We start from the raw sequence: 24,643 nt of genomic DNA on the forward strand, positions 1-24,643 counted from the left end.
TGTGATTCTCTTCACTGTTTCAATGCAGATATAGGTCAAGGGGAATGACACGGCCGTTCAGGTTAGCATGACAAGAAGGCTAATCTGAGTTTTCAGTGCAGATAAAAAAAAGCATAGACTAAGGAAAGATACAACAGATGGATCCATTTTAGACATTTGATCAGATACTATTATCCAGAGCAATTTACAGTAGTGAGTTCATACAACTTTGATACTGAGCCCCCATGGGAATCGAACCCACAACCCTGGCATTGTAAGTGCTACCAACTGAGCCACATGGAACCATCATGTGTAGAGATGTGTAGCCTTGTCACGGTTTTCATATGGTGAAGGAGAGTCGGACCAAACTGCAGCGTGTCGATTGCGATCCATGTTTATTTAAACAACGTAAACACGAATAAACACAAACGTGGTGAAAACCAAAAACAGCCTATACTTGTGTCAACTAACACAGCACAAGGCCATCAAGACACTCAGGACAATCACCCACGACAAACTCAAAGAATATGGCTGCCTAAATATGGTTCCCAATCAGAGACAACGATAAGCACCTGCCTCTGATTGAGAACCACTCCAGACAGCCATAGACTTTGCTAGATAACCCCACTAGCTACAATCCCAAAATCATACACACCAAAACCCCAAGACAAAACACACCACAATACAAAAACTCCATGCCACACCCTGGCCTGACCCAATACATGAAGAAAAACACAAAATACTTAGACCAGGGCGTGACAAGCCTATGGATGTATTAGCCTACATTTTCTATGGCTTTTAGATGTAGCAAGGTTACATGTCAGTGCAGAGGGAAAATGCAGACAGAAAAAAATGTGTGGGAGTATGGGGCTTGCCAGCTTGTAGTCCTAAAAAAAATTAAATTAATGGGGGGGAGAAATGGGTTTTGGAGGTTAACACAGGCTTATGAGATCATATATGTTTTGTTCTATGTATTAATATCAGTCAGTTAACATGACCTTTATGAATTATGAAGATTTTATGTGCATGATATTTTTTATGTTATTACATCAACTCGAATTGAATTAGTCGCATTCACACATAGCAGATGTTATTGCGGATGTAGCGAAGTGCTTGTGTTCCTAGCTCCAACAGTGCAGTAGTGTCTAACAATTCACAACAATACAAACAAATCTAAAAGTGAAAGAATGGAATTAAGAAATATATAACTATTAGGATGAGATATTTCGGCGATTACAGCCTCGAGTCTTCTTGGGTTTGACACTACAAGCTTGCCACACCGGTACTTGGGGAGTTTCTCCCATTCTTCTCTGCAGATCCTTTCAAGCTCTGTAAGGTTAGATGGGGAGAGTTGCTGCACAGCTATTTTCAGGGCTCTCCAGTAGAGGTCAACCGATTATGATTTTCCAACACCGATACCGATTATTGGAGGACCAGAAATAGCCGTTACCGATTAATCGGCCGATTTTTTTATATACATTTGTAATAATGACAATTACAACAATAATGAATGAACACTTTTTTAAAAACTTAATATAATGAATATAATAATAATAATAATATATAATGAAACATGTTCAATTTGGTTTAAATAATGCAAAAACACAGTGTTGGAGAAGAAAGTGAAAGTGCAATATGTGCCATGTAAAAAAGCTAACGTTTTAAGTTCCTTGGTCAGAACATGAGAACATATGAAAGCTGGTGGTTCCTTTTAACATGAGTCTTCAATATTCCCAGTTAAGAAGTTTTAGGTTGTAGTCATTATAGGAATTATAGGACTATTTCTCTCTTTACCATTTGTATTTAATTTACCTTTGACTATTGGATGTTCTTATAGGCACTATAGTATTGCCAACCTAATCTCGGGAGTTGATAGGCTTGAAGTCATAAACAGCGCGGTGCTTCAAGCATTGCGAAGAGCTGCTGGCAAATGCAGGAAAGTGCTGTTTGAATGAATGCTTACAAGCCTGCTGCTGCCTACCACCGCTTAGTCAGACTGCTCTATCAAATATCAAATCATAGACTTAATTATAATATAATAACACACAGAAATACAAGTTTTGGGTCATTAATATTGTCAAATCCGGAACCTTTAATTTCGAAACAAAACGTTTATTCTTTGAGTGAAATACAGAACCGGTCTGTATTTTATCGAACGGGTGGCATCCCGAAGTCTAAATATTACTGTTACATTGCACAACCTTCAATGTTATGTCATAATTATGTAAAATTCTGGCAAATTAATTACGGTCTTTGTTAGGAAGAAATGGTCTTCACACAGTTCGCAACGAGACAGGTGTCCCAAACTGCTGCATATACCCTGCTGCTTGCACAAAACGCAAGAGAAGTGACACAATTTCCCTAGTTAATACTGCCTGCTAACATGAATTTATTTTAACTAAATATGCAGGTTTAAAAAATATACTTGTGTATTGATTTTAATAAGAAAGGCATTGATGTTTATGGTTAGGTACGTTGGTGCAACGACAGTGCTTTTTTCGCGGATGTGCTTTGTTAAATCATCACCCGTTTGGCAAAGTAGGCTGTGATTCGATGATAAATTAACAGGCACCACAATGATTATATGCAATGAAGGACAAGCCAGTTAAACTAGTAATATCATAAACCATGTGTAGTTAACTAGTGATTATATTAAGATTCATTGTTTTTTATAAGATAAGTTTAATGCTAGCTAGCAACTTACCTTGGTTCCTTGCTGCACTCGTGTAACAAGAGTGGCTTCTGTCTGTCATGCAGTCTCCTCGTGGAGTTTTTTATTTATTTTATTTCACCTTTATTTAAACAGGTAGGCTAGTTGAGAACAAGTTCTCATTTACAACTGTGACCAGGCCAAGATAAAGCATAGCAGTGTGAACAGACAGCAACACAGAGTTACACATGGAGTAAACAATAAACAAGTCAATAACACAGTAGAAAATAAAAATAAATAATAATAACAATAATTTAAAAAAATAATCTATGTAATCTGCCGATTACCGATTGTTATGAAACTTGAAATCGGCCCTAATTAATCGGCCATGCCAATTAATCGGTCGAGCTCTACTCTCTAGAGACATTCGATCGGGTTCAAGTCCGGGCTCTGGCTGGACCACTCAAGGACATTCAAAGACTTGTCCCGAAGCCACTCCTGCGTTGTCTTGGCTGTGTGCTTAGGGTCGTTGTGGTGTTGAAAGGTGAACCTTTGCCCCAGTCTGAGGTCCTAAGCGCTCTGGAGAAGGTTTTCATCAATGATCTCTGTATTTTGCTACTTTCATCTATCCCTCGATCCTGACTAGTCTCCAAGTCCCTGCCGCTAAAAAACATCATCACAGCATGATGACGCCACCGCCATGCTTCACCATAGGGATGGTGCCATGTCCTCCAGATATGCCGCTTGGAATTCAGGCAAGGTGATCAATTTTGGTTTCATCAGACCAGAGAATCTTGTTTCTCATGGTCTGAGAGTCCTTTAGGTGCCTTTTGGCAAACTTCAAGCAGGCTGGCATGTGCCTTTTGCTGTAGAGTGGCTTCTGTCTGGCCACTCTATCATAAAGGCCTGATTGGTGGAATGCTGCAGAGATGGTTGTCCTTCTGAAAGGTTCTCCCATTTCCACAGAGGCACACTGGAGCTCTGTCAAAGTGACCACCAGGTTCTTGGTCACCTCCCTGACAAGGGCCCTTCTCCCCCGGTTGCTCAGTTTGGCCTAGGCGGCCAGCTCTAGTAAGAGTCTTGGTGGTTCTAAACTTCTTCCATTTAAGAATGATGGAGGCCACTGTGATCTTGTGGACCTTCAATGGTGCCTTGACACAATCCTGTCTCTGAGCTCTACGGACAATTCCTTCGACCTTATGGTTTGGTCTTTGCTCTGACGTGCACTATCAACTGTGGGGCCTTATATAGACAGGGGCGGGCCTTTGCAAATCATGTCCAATCAATTTAATTTACCACAGGTGGACTCCAATCAAGTTATAGAAAAATCTCAAGGATGATCAATGGAAATAGGATGCATCTGAGCTCAATTTCGAGTCTCATAGCAAAGGGTCTGAATACTTATGTAAATAAGCACATTTTTCTTCATTTTTAATACATTTGCAAAAATGTTTAAAAAATACTGTTTTTGCTTTGTCATTATGGGATATAGTTCTCTACTTATGTAATTGATATGTATTAGGAAATAGGCCTTTCTTCTTTGACCAAGACTCTTATTCAATATTCTATCAAATACAGGTCAGGTACAGATGTAGGATCTTAACTTAAGACAGTTTGCTACAGCAGGAAAAGAATATTGCAGCAACAATGTATTTGAATTATTATGTGGATTACAGTGGAGGCTGCTGAGGAGAGGCCAGCTCATAATAATGTATGAAATGGAGTCAATGGAGTGTTATCAACTGTTATCAAAACTGTTCGCTGCTCTGGCCCCCCAATGGTGGAACAAACTCCCTCACGACGCCAGGACAGCGGAGTCAATCACCACCTTCCGGAGACACCTGAAACCCCACCTCTTCAAGGAATACCTAGGATAGGGTAAGTAATCCTTCTCACCCCCCCCCCCCTAAAAAGATTTAGATGCACTATTGTAAAGTGGCTGTTCCACTGGATGTCATAGGTGAATGCACTAATTTGTAAGTCACTCTGGATAAGAGCGTCTGCTAAATGACTTAAATGTAAATGTAAATCAACCACATGGAAACCACATCTTTGACGTGTTTGATACCATTCCATTTACTCCATTCCAGCCATTATTATGAGCCGTCCTCCCCTCAGCAGCCTCCACTGGTGGATTATAATTCATGGACATTTAGTAGGGGTCTATCAAAGGACAAAATCTCAATGAGGGGGAGAGTGTTGTTGTTTTTATGCATCCAGGGAACCAGTTGTCGGTTAGGACAGAAATAGGACACATTATAAAGCAGCTCATATGACATTTTCTCACTCCACTCTCCTTGTTGAAAGCTAAGTAGCCTTGCACAAGCCTTGGCTCATAGCGTTGAGGCAGCTTGAGAGGAATTGGGCCATATTTGTACAGTCGTCCGATCTCAGGGTGGACACTAACTACAAGGCCACTGAGTTGGTCCTTTTTGAAACATGTATCTACATACCTTTTAGAGTTCCCACCGGTTTACATTTCTATTGATGTAAAGAGAAAAGCTAATAAAGTTCACCAAGGCAGATCCTGCATGGATGCCCAGAGTTGTGATTGTTTTTTTGTATTGGGAAACATCCAGATGTGATGGGGACGATGACACAATAAAGAATGACATAAGCTCAATGTGTTAATGTTATATACTGTATCACTTCCTTAGAGACAAGGCAATATTTTGTAGTGAGTATGTGGACTATTCACACACATACTGTAAATCAATTTCATTCATCTGAATTAGATTTAGGGCTTAAACATGAACCGAATAGAACGTGTCGCCCACATTAATAAATAAACTCTCAAATTCTAGATCTAATCATTTGTTATAATTCATTACTGGAAACCACTTTTGAAAGTGAGTGGTGCAACGGTCTAAGGCACTGCATCTCAGTGCAAGAGGCGTCACTATAGTCCCAGGTTCGAATCCAGCCTGAATCATATCTGGCTGTGATTGGGCTGTTCCATAGGGCAGCGCACAATTGGCCCATCCCAGCGGTTTGACCGGGGTGGGCCGTCATTGTAAATAAGAATTCGTTCTTAACTGACTTGACAAGTTAAATAAAGTAGAAGAAAAAAACAATAATTAACATTGTCATATATTATGACACATGGTCATAAATATGTTAACAAATCCTTCTTCTCATGATACTCCCATAGTAGTTTAATTCCCAGACGAGCCTACATTTATTGTCGTCTCTTTCCACATCAATGTTTGGACCGTATCTATTGCGCGCGATGAAGGACGTTTGACATATTGCGTTATTAGTTCAACAGTGTATGAACGTGACGTTGTCTATGATGCAGATCAGAACATTAATCAGGTCGTTCCTACTTCGGGTTTGTATGGAAATGAGCCATTATAGCCCGCCCCTCGTGCCGTTTGGGAGAGCGTTTACAAGAGTATAAATGACTGTACTGATGGTGCGAAAAGTTAGAAGAGTTAGGAGAATTGAACTTGGGGAAAATCTACAACAATGGAGCTCAGTTCATTGATTTTTCTGATCCTTTCATGCTCTTTTTGTTACGTTGTTGCATTTTCACCGAAACAAGGTAAAGAAAAATGATTTTATGTATTTTTAATACCCCACATTAATATTTTATTCGTTTTTCTCGACGCCAAAATATTTTGCAATCATAATCAATCGATGGGCGTTGGCTCATGACTTTTCAGTAGTGATAAAGTTGTTGTCGACATGAATCAGTACTTCAGAGATTCCTTGACCTAATTTTGCAGCCAGCAATAATGTTGATGTTGTGTGTTTCTGCTAATTTCAGAGGTGTGTCTACTTCAAGTAGATGAGGGACCTTGCAGAGGAGATATCCAACGTTACTACTACAATACTATCACTCAACAATGCGAAGAGTTTGTCTATGGAGGGTGCCAAGGGAATGCAAACAACTTCATGAGTTTTCTGGCGTGTCAGAAAGCATGTTTTAGAATACCAAGTACGTTTTTATTTGTTTATACAAGTCTGTTTTTGTGTGGTATTCTCGGTAGTTTTTCTTTGCATTTAAATATTCATCAAGTTCAGTTTTATTTTTTTATTTAGACTATAGGCCATTTATTTTATGTCATCAAAACAATTCTAAGTCATGAATTGTATGAACATATAGCCGACAGCACTTTAGAAAAGTTTTGGGGTTTTGAAATTGAAATCCAAACCAATTCAGGATAAAAGACGATACAATGAGACCCATTTCATTTTTCAATAGTTCCTATAAGAATGTGTTTCTTTTCACCTTCTCCACCCCACCAGAGATCCCCCAGATCTGCAGGTTCCAGAAAGAGGTGGGTCCCTGTCGGGCCAATTTCTTGAGCTACTTCTTCAACATGATCACCATGCAGTGTGAGCAGTTCGTCTACGGAGGCTGTCAGGGCAACGACAACCGCTTTCAGGACCAGTTGTCTTGCATGGAGTACTGCAGACCACACAAAAGTATGTGGACAATAGTCAAGGTCAACAGTCTGACTGTTTTCGATTAGCCGTGAAGCACAATAGGGAAAATATTTCCACATCCAGTGTTGAGAATGGGCTTATAGGGCGGTGCACAATTGGCCCAGGGTCGTCTGGGCTTGAACGGAGTAGGCCATCATTGTAAATAAGAATTGTTCTTAACTGACTTGTCTTGTTAAATTAAGGTAACTTTTTTTTAAATTACAAAATAGATCCAGATTCTACTTTTCATGAGACTCCACTGTGTTCACTCTATTGTGTTATTAACGCTGTATTACTTTGGAATGATGTAGAAACAAGATTAGAGGAAGCTTTTTCATGAAATTTGGCAATTTGATTGCAAACAGCCACATCCTCATCAAAATTCTGGCCATGATGACATGCAATAGTTGATGAGTAATCAGGAAATGAGGACCAACACTAACGGTCTCCTCTATCAATACCAGGTTGCACCTTAATTGGGGAGGACGGGCTCGTGGTAATGTCTGGAGCGGAATAGGTGGAATGGTACCAAATACATTGAACACGTGTTTGATGCCATTCCATTTGCTCCATTCCAGCCATTATTATGAGCTGTCCTCCCCTCAGCAGCCTCCACGGATCAATACTAGACGTCAACCAATTATGATTTTTCAATACCGATACCGATTATTGGAGGACCAAAAAAGCAGATTCCGATTAATTGGCCGATTTAAAAATATATATATTTTATTTGTAATAATGACAATTACAACAATACTGAATGAACACTTATTTGAACTTAATTAATATAATACATCAATAAAATCAATTTAGCCTCAAATAAATTATGAAACATGTTCAATTTGGTTTAAATAATGCAAAAACAAAGTGTTGGAGAAGAAAGTAAAAGTGCAATATGTGCTATGTAAGAAAGCTAATGTTTAAGTTCCTTGGTCAGAACATGAGAACATATGAAAGCTGGTGGTTCATTTTAACACGAGTCTTCAATATTCCCAGGTAAGAAGTTTTAGGCTGTAGTTATTATAGGAATTATAGGACTATTTCTCTCTATACCATTTGTATTTAATTTACCTTTGACTATTGGATGTTCTTATAGGCACTTTAGTATTGCCAGTGTAACAGTATAGCTTCCATCCCTCTTCTCGCTCCTCCCTGGGCTCGAACCAGGAACATAACGACAACAGCCACCCTCGAAGCAGGGTCACCCATGCAGAGCAAGGGGAACAACCACTCCAAGTCTCAGAGCGGGTGAAGTTTGACACGCTATTAGCGCGCACACTTGATAGGCTTGAAGTCATAAACAGCGCAATGCTTGACGCACAACGAAGAGCTGCTGGCAAAACGCACAAAAGTGCTGTTTGAATGAATGCTTACGAGCCTGCTGCTGCTCAGTCAGACTGCTCTATCAAATCATAGACTTAGTTATAACATAATAACACACAGAAATACGAGCCTTAGGTCATTAATATGGTCGAATACGGAAACTATCATCTCGAAAACAAAAAGTTTATTCTTTCAGTGAAATACGGAACCGTTCCGTATTTTATCTAAGGGGTGGCATCCATTAGTCTAAATGTTCCTGTTACATTGCACAACCTTCAATGTTATGTCATAATTACGTATAATTCTGGCAAATTAGGCGGCCCAAACTGTTGAATGTACACTGACTCTGCGTGCAATGAACCCAAGAGAAGTGACAGAATTTCACCTGGTTAATATTGCCTGCTAACCTGGATTTCTTTTAGCTAAATATGCAAGTTTAAAAATATATACTTCTTTGTATTGATTTTAAGAAAGGCATTGATGTTCATGGTTAGGTACACATTGGTGCAATGATACGCACCACATCGATTATATGCAACGTAGGACACGCTAGATAAACTAGTTATATCATCAACCATTTGTAGTTAACTAGTGATTATGATTGATTGATTGTTTTTTATAAGATACGTTTAATGTTAGCTAGCACCTTACCTTGGCTTATTGCATTCACGTATCAGGCAGGCTCCTCGTGAGGCAGGTGGTTAGAGCGTTGGACTAGTTAACTGTAAGGTTGCAAGATCGAATCCCCTGAGCTGTTAAGGTGAAAATCTGTCGTTCTGCCCCTGAACGAGGGAGTTAACCCACCATTCCTAGGCCGTCATTGAAAATAAGAATGTGTTCTTAACTGACTTGCCTAGTTAAATAAAGGTCTAAGAATTTTCTTTTTTTAATCGGCCATATCGGTGTCCAAAAATACCGATTTCCGATTGTTATGAAAACTTGAAATCGGCCCTAATTAATCGGCCATTCCGACGAATCGGTCGACCTCTAATCAATACTATACTCAAACTAGATAGAAGGACCATTACCAGCCTCCCAAGTGGCGCAGCAATCTAAGGCACTACAGCCTGGGATTCGATCCCAGGTTCGATCCCAGGTTCATCGCGCTCTAGCGACTCCTTGTGGTGGGCTGGGCACCAGCAGGCTGACTTCCGGTAGTCAGTTGAACAGTGTTTCCTCCGACACATTGGTGCGGCTGGCTTACAGGTTAAGTGTTAAGAAGCGAGGTTGGGCGGGTCATGTTTCGGGGGACGCATGACTCGACCTTCGCCTCTCCTGAGCCCGTTGGGGAGTTCCAGTGATGAGACGAGATTGTGATTGGATATCACGAAAGGACCAGTAAAAAAAGGACCAATCCTGACACTCTAACAGTCTCTACTATCAATACTATACTCAAGAGTCACACAGTATACGAGTGTGACAATACAGAGGCGGATGCAAGATGCAAGCAACGATGGTTTAATGAATACAGTTTACAACAGCAACAGGACAGACAGACTGTACTCAGCCGGAATCCGACCCAGGGACTAGGGCGCATCTTCCAATGATAGCGTGCTGAGAAATCCAGGGGAGTGTGTCCGGATGGGTAGGAAGGAGCACAGCAGATAATCCACACAAGGGCGGCGAGAGAAGAGCACAGACACACGACACAACCTCAGGGAAGTAACAACGATCTGACAACAAGAAACACTGGTTACAGAACATATAAAGGGAAGATAAGTGGTTCCAGCTGGCGCAGACAATCAGGCCGAGATTGGGAACCACGCCCACACAAACACGGGAGAGAGAGAGAGAGAGAGAGAGAGAGAGAGAGAGAGAAAGAAAGAGAAAGAGAGGCAGTGGATTCATGAACCGTGACAACGAGTGCCTTCTCTCAGGCATTGTCCTGAAATTATTCCATACATTTCTCTCAGTTGTGCGTCTGTTTATGTTCAGAAGCCGGGGATGAGCCTCTCGGTCGAAAATGAGACAAAGCAAGCTGAAGAGTAGCCTACTCTCTGCCTATTGTCCTGTTTTTCTATAACAATATTATTCTGAAATGATTCCATCCAGTATCCTCTTTCAATTTTATATCTACTTACGTTATTAAGAAACTAGAGATGTAGCCTGGTTACCCGTCTATTTAGCTGTTCAACTCCTGGCCACTCCTTGTCATGATTGGCATGAGAGTTCCATAAGGAGTTGGCGACAGATCAGAAACAGGCTGGCACCCAGGCTAGGTTACATTACCAAACAGGCTGGCACCCAGGCTAGGTTACATTACCAAACAGGCTGGCACCCAGGCTAGGTTACATTACCAAACAGGCTGGCACCCAGGCTAGGTTACATTACCAAACAGACTGGCACCCAGGCTAGGTTACAGACTACCAGAGATGAGCGTCTTGGTTAATGTTAGCTGAAGAGTAGCCTACTCTCTCCCAGAGTTCTTATAGTTGTTTTATGTGCTTGACAGCTACTCCTGTGCTCTGCCTGGATCCCCTGGATAAAGGAGGGTGTGCTGCATCTATACCGCGCTACTACTACAACTCAGCCTCCAGGATGTGTGAGCAGTTCATCTATTCAGGTTGTGGAGGAAGCAGCAACAACTTTATATCCAGACAAAGCTGCATGGACATCTGTGCTAAAGGTATGATAGTGGTCATCACACACACACACACACACACACACACACACACACACACACACACACACACACACACACACACACACACACACACACACACACACACACACACACACACACACACACACACACACACACACACACACACACACACACACACACACACACACACACACACACACACACACACACAGTGTTCTCTGTTTATCTGAAGATATAACTGGGAGGAAGGGAGGGGGTGTTTTTGAATATAATGACCAATAGACTTATTACATCTGCCAGCTCAACAACCATTGGCATGTTCCCCATAATTGCAGTAATGGCTACAGGCCTTTTCGTTAGCGCCAGCTAGTGTCAGAGTAACAGGTTGTGTTTGAGGTCATTGTGTGACTGGAGGACTGGCTAACTTTGGATCACATTATAAGTAACATGCTTTTTGACTTTGTCCTTTTCTAACTGGGGATTAAGCGCGGCCAGCTTTTGATGAAGTACAGTGCCCAAAAACAGCTGAATTACATCTCAATCTCTCAATATTGGCCACATTAATTGGATATTTGAGTAAAATAAAAGTGTATTATAACTGACAGGTATGTGTGGTTTAGGTTAATCTGCACATAGTTTTCAATAGTTTTAGATGGTTTTAGCAGAGCTGAGGGTCTCCCTGCCCACCAGCATGCAAACGGAATGTTCTGCACCTTAATGGGATGTAATAATGACCTGTATGATGATATGTCATTTTCTTTGTTTCAGCTGGGAAACCATGGATAAGCAGAAAAACAGGCAGAAGAGCAGGCATGATGAGAACAACTTCCAAAAACCGTATTAGAATAAAGCCTAATAACAATATTAAATGGTCAACAATTTGATTCAGTGATTTTATTCAAAGGGTCACATGAATTGACTATAATTGAACTAACATTGACATGTTGAATTGTATTTTTTTACTGCACCATAATTGACTTGCTACTTGCACTGCCTTGTCTGTAATGGTTCATTGTGATGCATCGTTGAAAATAGCAAACCAATCAATCAAATGTGAATCGACCTACACCAGCAGTATTTTGCTGAGTACGTTTCTCAAGACAGTTTGTATTGTAGTATACATTTACCATGGCAACTATCATACAATATAAAAATATATTTTTGTAGAATTGTTTAAATGTATTTTAGATTTAAAAAAAATATTTTAACAGTTTACTGTTTTCCACCATTTATGATGAAGTTATACTGAGGCGCTGTTTAAATTGTTAAGCAATATTAGCAAAATAATTTATGTATTGTTTTGTGTTTTCAACATAGTACATTTTAACAAAAACCTTTGCTTAACTTTATATTAAGTTTTCACACCATGACATAATGGATATAATAAAATAACTCAAGACATTTTTGTCTGTACACTACTCAGTTGCTTTTCTCCCATTTGTCCTGAAATTCCACTTTGCCTCAAATATAATCCTGTTACTAAACAGGAATAAGAACTGAATGTGTGTCCTCTTTTTCATGTATGCTGGCATTGTCACCATGCCCCTTCTCATCCAAGAGCTTGATACCTGTTTCTCTCCCTATCCCACTTCCTTTCCACCCTAAATCTTTAACTTTCTCTTATCTTGCTTTGACTGGGTTATTTTCAGCCCCTTCAGAACAGCCGGACTAGAGCAGGGTAGTAACCATTACATTTTGCATACGCTCTTTTCCAAAGCAACTTACAGGCACAATTAGGGTTAAGTGCCTTGCTCTGATTTTTCACCAGCTCGGCTCAGGGATTCGAACCAGCGACCTTTCGTTACTGTCCCAATGCTCTTAACAACTAGTGTACCTGCTGCCCCACTTAATAGATGGAGAGAGTTATGGCAGCACATTCATTACTTTGCTGGCCTTAGAAGGAAGTCAACAAACTATATTTACATTAACCTCTTTACCAGAGTCTGTATATACAGTATCGGAAAGTCAACACAACAATGTAATCTGTGATACAGAATACTGACACAACTGCAGGTACATTCCCACCCAATATACAATAACATGACATTTCCGATCTATTTAGTTGTTTTGACATGAACCCTAACTTGCAAGTTTCTGTTGAGAAACCAACTCAATAGAAAAGTAACAATGTGTTCTGTTCACGCTCATGCATTTTTATTTAATGTGTAAATATTAGTTTGGGCAGCAGAATCAGTACACGCATATTTTTCTTGTTTTCAGTGTTGCTCTGTACCATCTAAGACATGACAAAAGTTTAATAAATCTTCTCATGTGGAGTTTCATAAAACAACCTTTTAGCCTTTCTTTCACCCCTACCATTGTACCTGCCCTGTGCTTTTCCCCCTTATTCAATCATCCCATTAAAGAAAAGCTGTAGCTCTGTGATTCGGAGGCTATACATATTTATGGAAGTCATCAATAGGTAACTGCCAGCCCATTCAGCTTGGATATAAATAGTAAACGTGCAATATGTCTGGCTGGTACTCTATTAGGACTTCAGGGTAAATCATCCATTACCGAGGATGTGGTATCAGAGAGGATGTCATAAATGTGACTCACCACCTGGATTCGGCTCGTAATTTAACAATTTTATTCGTATTTACAGATGGCATCCAAGTTTGTTATTAATGCACATGGAAGTGCACATGTTCTAGAAGGCATTTCTGCCAAATAACTAATTTTGATAAAAAATATTTTTTTTTAACGTAAAGTCGTGACTTGCCACATATGCCCAGTTTCCTGAATCGGGTCCCAAATATACCTATCTATCTCCCTGTCCTTAGATGAGGTGACGGAATGCTAGCGTTGGAAAGGAGGCGAACAGTGACGCAATTCTTCCAATCCAATTGAACACCCATGGACCAGAAATGGAGGAAACATTAAGAAGGATTTAGGGGGAATGAAAATGTTCCCATAGTTGTATGTAAATTGTTACTTTGAAGTTCCCACTCCTCGATTTTGTCAACAACAAATAAATACGCATTTCAGAAAAGACCGTTCCTAAGTTTAATCACGTAAAAAAATGTATCCCTGTTTTTTGTCACTTTGTCATGAGATATTAGATAAAACCACCAGCAAATGCCGTGAAAATGTTCCTTCTGTAATAGACTTAGTGATTTATTTTCTATTACAAAAAAAACCTCTGAGTTCGAACTCAGAGTAGTGCTCGAGCTGTGCGATGAGTTTCTAGTCAGGCCACTGTATTAGTGGCAGAACAATGGGTTAGGCAATTTACTGGTAATTCACTGTTTTATTTAAATTACTTTTACATAGAGAACCATGGATCCCATGTGCTAATCAGTCCATTTCATGAGTTATCAGACCCTTTACCTCATATGCTGCATAAGCCTGTTGTTCTAAGGCAATATTCAGTCACCATAATATTTATTAGTTGGAAGTCTACAGAAATCAAACATTTTACACTTTTACATTTGAGTAATTTAGCAGATGCTCTTATTAGTGCGTTCATCTTAAGATAGCAAGGTGGGACAACAACATTTCACAATGGTATCAAGTACATTTATCCTCAAAGTACTTATCAGCAGTCAGTGCTAGTAAGAAAAATATTTTTTCATAAAAGCGATTGCATGTAGTATACCTAATAATAATGTATTCATTTAATAATACAATTGAACGTGCTGGAAGCTCAAAGATGACACAGAGCAGTAACCAAAGTTTGAGGAGAACTTGGAGTAACAGAACTTTAGGCGCCTCCTGGTGGCAGCATTACACCCCTTACAGCTGCCCTTGGGAAAAATAAATAGGATGGACATTCCAAATGGAACCCTATTCCGTGTATAGTGCACAACTTTTGACCAGGACCCATAGGACACTGGTAAAAAGCAGTGCACTAAATCAGGAATGTGGTGCCATTTGGGATAGAATAAACTGTATTTTGATTAAGTAAATGTACATATTTATTTTGTGCAGAAAAGATTATGCTCCATATGAATCTTATGACCATCTAAAAATGAAAAAGAAGAATGATCTGTAATACTTTGACACATCTCCAATGCATTGCTTTCTTTTCTTATTCTTTGTGTTGCTATGTAGGCAACTACATCAACCCTGGTCCTGGAGGGCCGCAGACACTTCATACATTCTGAGTTAACTGACCTGGAAGACCAGGTGTGTTGAATTCAGGCAGTCACTGAAATGATCAATTAGCTCAGTTGGTCAGGTGTGGTGCCTAGTTAGGATAAAATCCCGCAGTACCTGCGGCACTCCAGGAACAGAGTTGCCTACCCTTGAATTACATCATTCAGGTAGCCTAGTGGTTATAGCATTGGATTAGTAACCGAAAGGTTGCAAGATCGAATCCCCAAGCTGACAAGGTAAAAATCTGTCATTCTGCCCCTGAACAAGGCAGTTAACCCACTGTTCCGAGTCCGTCATTGAAAATAAGAATTTGTTCTTAACTGACGTGCCTTGTTAAATAAAGGTTAAATAAATAAATAATAATAGTCAGACAAACCATATCTCCCTGGTCTTTAATGGCCAGACAAACTATATCGCACTGGTCTTTAATGGCCAGACAAACTATATCGCACTGGTCTTTAATGGCCAGACAAACCATATCTCCCTGGTCTCTAATGGCCAGACAAACCATATCTCCCTGGTCTCTAATGGCCAGACAAACCATATCTCCCTGGTCTCTAATGGCCATACAAACCATATCTCCCTGGTCTCTAATGGCCAGACAAACCATATCTCCCTGGTCTCTAATGGCCAGACAAACCATATCTCCCTGGTCTCTAATGGCCAGACAAACTATATCTCACTGGTCTCTAATAGTCAGATGAACTATATCTCCCTGGTCTCTGATAGTCAGACAAACTATATCTCACTGGTCTATGATAGTCGGATGAACTATATCTCCCTGGTCTCTGATAGTTAGATGAACTATATCTCCCTGGTCTCTGATAGTCAGATGAACTATATCTCCCTGGTCTCTAATAGTCATATGAACTATATCTCCCTGGTCTCTGATAGTCGGATGAACTATATCTCCCTGGTCTGTAATAGTCAGATGAACTAGTCTTGTCTTATCTTGATTATTGTCGTGTGGTAGAGTGCTACGGGGAACAGAGCGGCACGTCTTGCTCTTCGTTGTAATCAGAGGACTGATATAAATCCTATGCATGCCAGTCTCTCTTGGCTAAGAGTTGAGGAGAGACTGACTGCATCACTTCTTCTTTTTATAAGAAACATTAATGTGTTGTAAATTGCAAATAGTTTGCATTGTTAACTTACACACAGCTCTGACCAACAAACCTACCCCACCAGACATGCCCCCACGGGTCTTTTCACAGTCCCCAAATCCAGAACAAAGTCAAGAAAGAGTACAGTATTATATAGAGCCATTATTGCATGGAACTCCCTTCCATTTCATATCGCTCAAATGAACAGTAAACCTGAGAAGCTGGTGAGAAAGCACCCTAGAAGTATGGAATAGCCGCGGGAAGAAGGGGTGCTGAAGGTAATGCAGCACCCCCTGAAAAATCAAAATTACTGTAAAGGCTTCTAGGAGTAGTGGGTGGAGGAGTCAGGCGCAGAGATCAGGGTAGTTCAAAACATGGATCTTTATTCCAAGAACAGAGTAACGGTCACGCCACACTTAAGGGCGCATAAATACCCAGTCCAACAACCAGGACGAAACTGTCCGGAAAAACGGAATCCACAATAATCCACACATCATGAACAGAAAAACAAGCCCGCGCAAAAGCCGGTGGGCCTACCGGGTTTAAATAGCCCAAAAGAAAACCCAAACACGAAACAGGTGAAACTAATCAGACAAAACTAACTGAAACAGAAAAGGGGACCGGTGGCAGCTAGTAGGCCGGCGACGACGACCGCCGAGCGCCGCCCGAACAGGAAGAGGCACCATCTTCGGCAGGATTCGTGACAGTACCCCTTAGTTGCGATGGATCCAAAATATCCCCCACCGGTACCCAGCACCTCTCCTTCAGACCGTACCCCTCGCAGTCCACGAGGTACTGCAGGCCCCTCACCCGGCGTCCAGAATAGCTCGTACCGTGTAAGCCGGGGACCTCTCGATGTCCAGAGGGGGTGGAGGGACCTCCGGCACCTCACCTTCTTGTAGGGGACCAGCTACCACCGGCCTGAGGAGAGACACATGAAACGAGGGGTTAATGCGATAGTAAGAGGGGAGTTGTAATCTATAACACACCTCGTTTATCCTCCTCAGGACTTTAAAGGGCCCCACACACTGTGGCCCTAGCTTCTGGCAGGGCAGGCAGAGGGGCAGGTTTCGGGTCGAGAGCCAGACCCTGTTTCTTGGTGCGAACACAGGGGCCTCAGCACTCTTGTTCTGCCATCCACTGGACTGCCCTCCAGGTCTCCCTTGAGCACTGCACCCACTCCTCCACCGCAGGAGCTTCGGTCTGACTCTGATGCCACGGAGCAAGAACCGGTTGGTAGCCCAGCACGCATTGGAATGGCGACATGTTCGTGGAGGAGAGACGGAGTGACGGAGTGAGTTCTGGACCAACTCCACCCATGGGACGTACCTCGCCCATTCTCCTGGCCGGTCCTGGCAATATGACCGCAGAAACCTACCCACTTCCTGGTTCACTCTCTCTACCTGCCCATTACTCTCAGGGTGATAACCAGAGGTCAGGCTGACCGAGACCCTCAGACGTTCCATAAACTCCCTCCAATCTTGGGACGTGAACAGGGGACCTCGATCAGATACGCACCCCGTAGCGCCGGAAGACGTGAGTAAACGTGAGTAAACGTGGGTAAACATGGGTAAATAGAGCCTCCGCAGTCTGTAGGGCCGTAGGGAGACCAGGCAATGGGAGGAGACGGCAGGACATAGAGAACCGATCCACAATGACCAGAATGGTAGTGTTCCCCTGAGACGGGGAAAGATCAGTAATAAAGTCCACCGACAGATGAGACCAGGGCCGTTGTGGAACCGGGAGGGGCTGTAGTTTCCCTCTAGGCAGGTGGCTAGGAGCCTTACTCTGGGCGCACACTGAACAGGAGGAGACATAGAGCCTCACGTCCTTGGCTAAGGTGGGCCACCAGTATTTCCCCCTAAGACCCCGCACTGTCCTCGCAAGCCCCGGATGACCTAAAGAGGGTAGTGTGTGAGCCCAACGAATCAATTGATCACGGACACCAAGCGGGACGTACCTGAGACCGGTAGGACACTGTGAAGGCGCAGGTTCCAACCGCAACACCCGCTCGATGTCCGCGTCCACCTCCCATACCACCGGTGCCACCAGCCTAGAAGCTGGAAGGATGGGAGTAGGATCGATGGACCGGTCCTCAGTGTCATAGAGACGGGGCAGTGCTTCGCCTTAGTGTAACTCTGTGTTGTCTGTTCACACTGCTATGCTTTATCTTGGCCAGGTCGCAGTTGCAAATGAGAACTTGTTCATAACTAGCCTACCTGGTTAAATAAAGGTGAAATAAAAAAATAAAAAAATAAAAAGTGTTGAGGGAACCTGGTCTATAAGTGATCGTGAATCTGAATCTGGTAAAGAACATGGCCCACCTAGCTTGACGAGGATTCAGTCTCCCCACTCCAATACTCCAGATTGGGGTGGTCACTCCAGATGAGGAAAGGGTGCTTAGCCCCCTCAAGCCAGTGTCTCCGCACCTTCAGGGCTTTTACCATAGCTAACAACGGTCCCCCACATCATGGATCCGCTCCTCCGGACCCAGCTTCTTCTAAAATAAATCGCAGCAGCGGAGCCTCGGACGCATCCACCTCCACTATGAACGCTAACGAGGGGTCCGGATGCGCCAACACGGGCGCGTCAGTAAACAGCGCCTTCAACCAGTTGAAAGCTCCGCTCGCCTTGGCCGACCACCGTAAACGCACCGGCTCCCCCTTCAGCAGTGAGGTAATAGGAGCTGCACCTTGGCCAAAACCCAGGATAAACCTCCGGTAGTAATTGGCAAACCCTAAAAACTGCTGCACCTCCTTTACCGTGGTCGGAGTCGGCCAATTACACACGGCATTAATTAACGCGGTCACACTCCATCACCACCCCCAAGGTGGAAATGCGATAACCCAGGAAGGAAACGGCTCGTTTGGAGAACACACATTTCTTAGCCTTGGCGTACAGGTCATGCTCCAGCAGTCGTCCAAGTACCTTGCGCACCAGGGAGACATGCGCAGCGCGTGTGGCGGAATAGATCAGGATGTCATCAATGTACACCACCACACCCTGCCCGTGCAGGTCCCTGAGAATCTCATCTACAAAGGATTGAAAGACGGCTGGAGCATTCTTTAACCCATACGGCATGACGAGGTACTCTTAGTGGCCCGATGTGGTACTAAACATGGTTTTCCACTCTCCTTTTTTTTCACAAAAAAGAACTCGAGGAGACGGGTGACATGGAGGGCCGAATGTACTCCTGCCTCAGAGATTCCGTGACATATGTCTCCATAGCCAACGTCTCCTCCTGTGACAATGGGTACACGTGACTCCTGGGAAGTGCAGCGTTCTCCTGGAGGTTTATCACGCAATCTCCCCATCGATGGGGTGGTAATTTGGTCGCCTTTTTTTTTAACATAAAGCGATAGCCAAATTGGCATATTCTGAGGGAATGCGCACAGTGGAAACCTGGTCTGGACTCTCCACCGACATGGCACCGATGGAAACTCCTATACACCTACCTAAACACTCATCTGACCACCCCTGAAGAGCCCCGTGTCTCCAGGAAATGAGGGGATTGTGAATAGCCAGCCAGGGAATCCCCAACACCACTGGAAACGCAGGTGAATCGATAAGGAAGAAACTGATCCGCTCCCTATGATCCCCCTGCGTTACCATGTCCAGCGGAACCATGGCCTCCCTGACCAGCCCTGACCCTAACGTTTTTTTTCAGGAAATGTAAAAAATTGTTTGACAACCCTGTTTCTCAACCATTTATATTTTCCAGTGAAGAAGACATGGCTGTTTCATGTTATGCAAAATATAACTTTTAGCACTGTTAGCACTTGAATGTTTTGGCACTCAGGTCCAAAGTCACTTTCTGAGCACTTCTACAATGGACAAATATGTATGGAAGGGTTCGTTCGATTCATAAAGGGTGCTGTCAAAGTGATTGAATTCAAATGGATTTACCTTATTACACATTTCAGAGCAATTCAAATCAGGATGGCAAAACATGTCACTGGATGTAATTGTTTTGTATTTTCCCTACTGACAGGACTCAGACTTTGACTCAACGGGAGGTTTGCTGGGGGCCACCATAGGGAGAGTGAAGCAGCTTTCCAGGGGAAGCCAGACCAAGCTCCTGTGCTACATGCTGTTCTTCTGCTTCTTGGTCTTCACCATCCTTTACTGGTTTATCAAACTGAGGTGATGTGTTACAGGAGGCCCCGGCTTTTCCCTCCCTGCCTCGTGTTTCCTTTCCCAGTCTGTGCCATGCGTGCACCTCTGCATCAGAAGACCAGGATGATGACAATGAGACTGTAAGAATGTGCTTAATGTTTGAGAAGACTCCCCCCAAATCATCAATGACAATGTGCAATAGAGAATAATAAAAAATGTCTGTTAATTTTAGACAACCCTGATGGAATGAGTAGACACTGCCATACGTTTGTAATGTGACACTTTCGTACAGAGTCCCTTAACGATGATGCATATCGTTATGCAAGTTGATGTACAGGATGAGTGATCTATTGCATCAAAAAATCTGGCTTTTCAGAGTTGATTAGTGAAAAAAGATTGGAATTGGGTTCGCTGTCAGAGGTTGCTTGATCCAATGTGAGACTGATTTAACATTTGATCAATAGTGTCCAACAGAGTTCCACTATAAACAAACATCTTGTTTTTGTTTTGAGGAATAAATTAGGGTGTGCGCTCACTTCAAACATTTCCTGTCCCATCTACAGAGACTGTTCATCTCCACTGCACACTGTTCTCCCGTTAACTGATGTCAAATGTTTTATATGTAAATAAACATGGATGTTTTGGATTTGACGCTCCAGAGAGTTTGATTCTTTTCTCAACAATTGTTTTTCAAGAAGTCACAAAAGATTGAGGTATATAGAGCTTCATTTATTTTACACCACGGTACATACTATTATTCATTGTATTCCTAAGACTATCTACAAAAACTTGATCTTAGACATTGATTACAAATCCTCTCCACAATACACAAACAAATTCACAACTACTCTAGGACCGCAGTTTTCAATTGTCATAAAGAAATTAATGGAACGAAATCATGGAGGCACTATTTGAAAAACATTCCTGACTGGCCCTGTAGTACAGTACATGCATTTTCATAAGGTAAGTGCAACACAGCGGTTAAATTGATTAACAAATTAAAATCTTAAACTGCAATTCTGATGTGTTCATTAAATTCCAGAAAATGGTTCTGTTCCTTCTGGAACTCCCCTTCATGGACTGGATAGGTGTAAGCAATATGGCATAAACTAAGAGGTATCACTTCCACCTATCCAGTCATTATAGAGAAGCGAAGGAATGGGAACAATGTTCTGGATTGAGGTGAAAGCCATACTGGCACTGTGACATCACTTCTTGGGTAGGGTGTCCATGTACTTGCATATGATCGACAGCATGACCTCATCAGCGCCTCCTCCAATGGACAGTTACCGGGCGTCTCGTAAGTATTTAAACAAGACAAAAAAGAAAAGCGCAAAATCGACAAATGAACACTGAGCTCATTCGATGACAGCTATTACCTCGGCCGCATTCTAAAAAACCATGAAAGCCACATGAATTTTGTGCGACAATAGGGACTCGTTTCTGATTAGATGCTTGAATTAGGTTAAATTTCTTGAGCAAAATTATCAATCTGAATATCCAGAATGTTTGTGGAATTAACTAGTATTGAAAGTCAACTCTTTGCAGTGAAAAAACAGCACCGTTGCATAACTGTATTAACTCAAATGGAAGCTCAACTGGCTATGAACTTACCGTACATGAATATCATCAAACTATCCATCTGCATATACATAGTATTTGTATATAGCAAGGTTCTGTGGATGTGATGAAACAGAGATCTTTTAACTGACCCATAGTGGCATTAAGACCTGCCCTTTGACCCCCAGATGCCAGATCATAATATGTCTCAAATAGCACCCTATTCCCTATATAGTTCACTACTTTTAACCAGGGCCCATCAGGCTCTGGCCAAAGTAGTGGACTAATAGGGAGCCATTTGGGATGCAGACCATCTAATGTCTTCATTTGCCACACCACTGGGTGTCACTGTAATTAGTAGTAGCAACCGTGGTTGATTAGTGTACTACTACTGTAAGAATGGCATCATCTGATCAGTGAAAGGACAGCATATATACCAGTGGGTTAAATAAACTCCTTTTGAGTTTGCTAATACTTTATTTGCACATGTCCTTATAATACACTCAACAAAACTATAAACGCAACATGTAAAGTGTTGGTCCGGTGTTTCATGAGCCGAAATAAAAGACCCCAGAAATGTTCCAAATGCACAAAAAGGGTATTTATCACAAATGTTGTGCGCAAGTTTGTTTACATCCCTCTTAGTGAGCATTTCTCCTTTGCCAAGATAATCCTTCCACCTGCCCGGTGTGGCATATCAAGAAGCTGATTAAACAGCATGATCATTACACAGGTGTACCTTGTGCTGGGTACAATAAAAGGCCACTAAAATGTGCAGTTTTGTAACAACACGATGCCACAGATGTCTCACGGTTTGAGGGAACACGCAATTGGCAGGACTGCAGGAATCTCCACCAGAGTTGTTGCCAGAGAATTGAATGTTAATTTCTCTACCATAAGCTGCCTCCAACATCATTTTAGAGAATTTGGCAGTACGCCTAACCGGCCTCACAACCGTAGACCACGTGTAGCCATGCAAGCCCAGGACCTCCACATTGGATTCTTCACCTGCAGGATCATCTGAGACCAGCCACTCGGACAGCTGATGAAACTGAGAAGTATTTCTGTCTGTCTGTAATAAAGCCCTTTTGTGGGGAAAAACGCATTCTGATTGGCTGGGCCTGGCTCTCCAGTGGGTGGGCCTATGCCCTCTCAGACACACCCATGGCTGTGCACTTGCTCAGTCATGTGAAATCCATAGATTAGGGCCTAATGAATGTATTTCAATTGACTGATTTCCTCATATGAACTGTAACTCAGTAAAATGGTTGAAATTGTTGTATGTTGCATTTATATGTTTGTTCAATATAGATTGAACCGCGGGAAGATTTCTTCTTGAGGGGATGGTCAGCGTGCCAGAATATAATTACAAATATTTTGTAGACTGCAAATTGACAGCAAGAAGCCCAAACATATTTAATATTTTACTAAAACATTTCAAACCCTGCTTACATTTGTATATGATCACATATACACAATATATGCACAAAAGTATGTGGACACCCCTTCAAATTAGTGGATTCGCTACTTCAGCCACACCTGTTGCTGACAAGTGTATAAAGTCAAGCACACCGCCATGCAATCTCCATAGACAAACATTGACAGGAGAATGGCCTTACTGAAGAGCTCAGTGATTTGTAACGTGGCATCGTCATAGGATGCCACCTTTCCAACAAGTCAGTTTGTCAAATTTCTGCCCTGCTAGAGCTTCCCCTGACCACTTTAACTGCTGTTGCAATACTTACTACTGAGTTCCAAACTGCCTCTGGAGGCAATGTCAGCATAAGAACTGTTCGTCAGGAGCATCATTAAATGGGTTTCCATGGTCGAGCAGCCGCACACAAGCCTAAGATCACCATGCGCAATGCCAAGCGTCGGCTGGAGCGGTGTAAAGCTCGCCGCCATTGGACTCTGGAGCAGTGGAAACGTGTTCTCTGGAGGGATGAATCACGCTTCTCCTAATCTGGGTTTGACAGATTGCCAGGCTACCTGCCCCAATGCATAGTGCCAACTGTAAAGTTTGGTGGATGAGGAATAATGATCTGAGGCTGTTTTTCATGGTTCAGGCTAGGCCCCTTAATTCCAGTGAAGGGAAATGTTAACTCTATACCATACAATGACATTCTAGATGTGCTTCCAACTTTGTGGCAACAGTTTGGGGAAGCCGCTTTCCTGTTTCAGCATGACAGGCACAAAGCGAGGTCCATACAGAAATGGTTTGTTGAGATCGTAGTTGAAGAACTTGACGGGCCTGAACAGAGCCCTGACCTCAACACCCATGGGATGAATTGGAACGCCGACCGCGAGTCAGGCCTAATCGCCCAACATCAGTGCCCAACATCAGTGCCCGAGCTCACTAATGCTCTTGCAGCTGAATGGAATCAAGTCCCCGCAGCAATGTTCCAACATCTAGTGGAAAGCCTTCCCAGAAGAGTGGAGGTTGTTACAGCAGCAAAGGGGGGACCAACTCCATATTAATGCCCGTGATTTTGGAATGAGATGTTTGACGAGCAGGTGTCCACATACACTACGATACTAAAAGTCTCTCTCTATTTTGCATGGGAATACTTTGGAACAGATTTCCAAAATTAATTGCACTTGGAACCAAATTGCTGGTGTTTCTTCTTTGTCCAACAATAAAAAATATATATATATTTTTCATGCTCAATAAACTTGGGGGGACAAATGAAATCACACGCGTGCCCGCCAGTTGGGGAACTCTAGTATAGATTAACAATTGATTGGTGCCCGATTAGAGCCCGTGGTGATATTACTCTA

General features: G+C 42.4%; 4 protein-coding genes across 12 annotated transcripts in view; 2 read left to right on the forward strand and 2 right to left on the reverse strand.

Annotated features, from left to right (window-relative positions):
* The window catches only part of LOC118399623 (BET1 homolog), a 137,890-nt gene that overhangs the window by 66,161 nt on the left and 47,086 nt on the right, over nucleotides 1-24,643 (forward strand). The gene's annotated exons all lie outside the window — the stretch shown is intronic.
* The window catches only part of zgc:85777 (uncharacterized protein LOC405871 homolog), a 186,731-nt gene that overhangs the window by 62,848 nt on the left and 99,240 nt on the right, over nucleotides 1-24,643 (reverse strand). The window lies entirely within an intron of this gene.
* Nucleotides 1-24,643, reverse strand: part of LOC127909949 (guanine nucleotide-binding protein G(T) subunit gamma-T1-like) — a 126,802-nt gene that overhangs the window by 1,543 nt on the left and 100,616 nt on the right. The gene's annotated exons all lie outside the window — the stretch shown is intronic.
* LOC118399078 (tissue factor pathway inhibitor 2-like) overlaps nucleotides 5,953-24,643 on the forward strand; it is a 57,849-nt gene continuing 39,158 nt past the window's right edge. Inside the window, exons 1-5 of one of the 3 annotated variants that reach the window (XM_052472625.1) lie at nucleotides 5,953-6,173; nucleotides 6,399-6,569; nucleotides 6,881-7,060; nucleotides 10,836-11,009; nucleotides 11,757-12,406. In XM_052472625.1, coding sequence (XP_052328585.1) covers nucleotides 6,098-6,173; nucleotides 6,399-6,569; nucleotides 6,881-7,060; nucleotides 10,836-11,009; nucleotides 11,757-11,872 — 717 coding nt within the window. In that variant the 5' untranslated portion in view covers nucleotides 5,953-6,097 and the 3' untranslated portion in view covers nucleotides 11,873-12,406. Of the gene's footprint in view, nucleotides 6,174-6,398; nucleotides 6,570-6,880; nucleotides 7,061-10,835; nucleotides 11,010-11,756; nucleotides 12,407-24,643 lie in introns of those variants that run through there. The other 2 variants (XM_052472627.1, XM_052472626.1) reach the window with 2 other exon arrangements.

This window comes from Oncorhynchus keta, chromosome 20, assembly GCF_023373465.1.
Source record: "Oncorhynchus keta strain PuntledgeMale-10-30-2019 chromosome 20, Oket_V2, whole genome shotgun sequence".
In the NCBI taxonomy this organism is placed as follows: Eukaryota; Metazoa; Chordata; class Actinopteri; order Salmoniformes; family Salmonidae; genus Oncorhynchus; species Oncorhynchus keta.